Raw genomic sequence first — 3,158 nt, 5'->3', positions numbered from 1 at the left:
TTTTTTGTTCCTTTGTTATTTGCATGAAAACGATATTGTTCATTTGTCGTTTTGGTCCAAAACAAGTTTGGAGAAAGAAGATTTAAACATAACCACGGCTTCTTTAACTATTAATACACACGTTAAGAAAAATAGTACCTAAAAAATATTTATTATTATTTTTAGTTTCATTTCGATATATGTTAATCATAATATCTTAAAATTAATAATAAAAATTATTTTTTAAAACATTGATATATAATTTCAAATCGATAAAGTATGTATATAAAAAAAATTTATAAACAAGGAATCTAATTTCTGGAATATTTAAAAAAAAGTAAGTTAATTGAGTTAATTAGGAAAAATTAATAAGTTAATTTCTCTACAACAAACGTAATGAGAGCATTTGTTAGGAGGTTAAAAATATTATCAACCCAAACAAGGATTTAAATAATATAAAAAAAAGCCCATTCTGAGTTCTCTGAGGAGCAGATATGCAAAACTACTTTTTCTTAGGGTGATGATAAAAATTTAGGGTTTTGACGTACAAAAGAATATAGATAATATATTCAAGAAAAAAACAAAAACTGCAGTGGCCGATTTTGTAAAGAATCGTCAAACTGTCGTTCAAATTAGTCCACATTAAAGAATCAGCTGCTGGTGATGGATAAATTTAATTAATGCAATCATAATTGTTTTCTCACTCAACCAATGTAATTTAATTAAGCCAAGACTTCATCTGCTATATAATTATATTTTTATCTCTTAATCAAACTGGTTAGTGGATTAATGTCATTTTACGTAAAAGACTTGGTTGGAGAAATTTGAGTGCTCCAAGTCACCATTGAAAAGCATAAATCAATAGATGGTCAAAAGCTAGTTTGACAAGGCATTCCTCAAACATCTTTTTTTTTTTTAAGTAATGATGGCAGGTGACCATAAAGTTGCTTTGATTAAGATTCAGTAACCAGTAAAGAGTTAAAGAAAAAAAAAATAGATTGAAAAAAGAAAAAGTGATCTTCTTTCATTTTCTCTCCTAATTTAGATAGCAAAAATAAAGATTACAGAAAAGAAATTCAAAGGCCATATCCTAGTGCTTACCACACTTGATTATCTAAACCTATAATAATTAAGTTAATTAATTTTATTAAAATTAATGTCCTTGGATTTCTCCTTCTCATTAGGAGCTACCCTTGAGTTAGGAGAACTTCATTGGCACATTAATTATCATAATTAAGCTGTAGATATTGTGTTTATGATAATAGTTTAAATTATGTCCAGAGAGGCTCCCAGAGTGACCCAAAATTGTTGTTGTCCTCCATGAAGCAAGGATTGCTCTGGTAGCTCTGCGGGGTGCTAATGAAGTTGTCGACGGATTGTTCAGATGATTGTTGAGGAGATTGAGCCATTTCCATGCAGAGGAAGGCCACAAGATTAGCTTGCTGGCATTGCATATTAACAAGCTCAGCTTGTGCTTTAGCTAATTGTGCTTGGAGCTCATTGACTTGTTTTTGAAGATGGCAAATTGCCCCTGCGCAGCCATAAACAGGATCTCTGATCCTTGCACTTGCCTCATAAACCATGCTGCTCACTGCATCAGCTCTCTGAGATTCTGGAAGTTCCTGAAATTTTAAATAAAAATGGGTTTTCTATTTTAGTAATTTAATTTAAAAAACAAATAGATTGTGACATAAACGGCTATAGATCTCTGAAAGTGAAAGATAAAATATTAGAAGTCAACATAACAAATCCTATCTTAATAAAGACACTAGAAAATGTCTATCTTTTTACAGAAAAAACAAACAGAGTTAGTGCCATTTTGCTTTCAAACTTTGGGGCTCTTTGGAAATTTTGTACATTTCGGTTTGAGTGTGTCTCCACAGTCAGTTTGAGAGACTTTTCAAAATTTGAAAAGCAAGCTAAGCGTTCCTTACTCGAGCTATCTACGGCACCTGCCCTGCCCTGCCCTGCCCTTCCAACTATCGCTTTTCATTCTTAACTAACTCCAGCTAGTCAACTTGAGATTCAATCTCCTCCAGTGAAAAAATCTCACATTTGGATTCCAGATAACTTTTATTTTCTTAGTTTGTTATTTACATATGATATATCGGAAACTTACAAAAAAGCAGAGGAGATATTAAAAATTCAACAAAATTAAGTGTTAAACCATTCATATTCTTGAAAATTACTTTTTTAATAAACTAATCACAAGATCACCTCACTAAATCTTTCAAAGTAATTAAGATTTTTAATTAATTAATTATCCTGCTAAAAAATGATCAAGCTAATATATTACCTGTAGGAACTTAATGATATTGCTAGCGCCAAACACGCGATGAGCAATGGTGAACTTCGCCGGTTCAGTAGGAGGAAAATACGGAGCCAAAACACATTTCTCGGCGCATCTTCGCCTGAGAATCTTACAAGCAGCGCAAGGACTAATAACCACCGTAGGTGGAGGCGGCGGGGAACATGAAGAAGAAGGAGAAGTTGAGTTAGTGTTAGAGTTGGCTGCTTCACTGTGATCCATTTCTTTCTTATCTGATGTTCTAAAGAGGGATAAAGAGGAGAGAAAATGGGGACAGAGAGAGAGAGAGAGAAAGAGAGATGAGTTTGGGTTTTGTGGAGTGTGAGAAAGGAAGTATATATAGAGAAGGAGAAGCGCTTGGTGTTGCGTCATCTCCATAAGGCTGACGTCATCCCGTTGAAAATTCTCTATTGGTTGGGTTGGCGCGCGTTTCCCTCTCTCTCTCTTTTTCAAGTTCGTTAGGTTTGTGTTTTATTGGATTTTTCGTATGAAATCTCTAGTGGTTTGAAAGTAGAATGGAGGGTAAATTCTAAAATCATTTTAATTTTATTTTCTGCTTATTTTCAATATTATAATGAATATATATTAAATATTCGTGATTGATTCCCTAATCTTAATCATTTTGGCCAACTTAATTTTCTTTTATAGTATTGTTAATAACACTAAATTAAATTTTATTAATATTAATATTTTGTATTCAACTTATATTAAGACTTAAATTCAAAATTTACAATTTAAAAAAAAAAAGAAACATCTAAAGCTCATTTTTTAAAAAAAATCAGTGACATTTTATAATTTCAATATTTCATTAAATATTTTATTTTTTAATTTACCCTTTAATAATTAAAATATTTATAAAATATTAATTACA

At 31.3% G+C, this 3,158-nt stretch overlaps 1 protein-coding gene across 1 annotated transcript; it reads right to left on the bottom strand.

Annotated features, from left to right (window-relative positions):
- Positions 1–957: 957 nt before the first annotated feature.
- On the bottom strand, positions 958–2,589 carry LOC110625933 (LOB domain-containing protein 1). The gene is made up of 2 exons (XM_021771642.2): positions 2,276–2,589; positions 958–1,601 (listed from the first exon to the last, which is right to left on the bottom strand). The coding sequence occupies exons 1-2, from the start codon at positions 2,507–2,509 to the stop codon at positions 1,251–1,253; spliced, it is 585 nt and encodes a 194-aa protein (XP_021627334.1). The 5' UTR covers positions 2,510–2,589; the 3' UTR covers positions 958–1,250.
- Between the last annotated feature and the right edge of the window lie 569 nt (positions 2,590–3,158).

Source organism: Manihot esculenta, chromosome 11 (genome assembly GCF_001659605.2).
Source record: "Manihot esculenta cultivar AM560-2 chromosome 11, M.esculenta_v8, whole genome shotgun sequence".
NCBI lineage: Eukaryota > Viridiplantae > Streptophyta > Magnoliopsida > Malpighiales > Euphorbiaceae > Manihot > Manihot esculenta.
Note: the sequence above shows the minus strand (reverse complement) of the source record. Positions and strands in the feature narration are given on the sequence as shown.

Excerpts from the sequence above, each read along its gene's own strand:
- LOC110625933 (XM_021771642.2), bottom strand. The coding sequence starts at position 2,509 with ATGGATCACAGTGAAGCAGCCAACTCTAACACTAACTCAACTTCTCCT. Across the intron at positions 1,602-2,275 it reads ATATCATTAAGTTCCTACAG|GAACTTCCAGAATCTCAGAG; the intron begins GTAATATATTAG and ends TTAAAATTTCAG.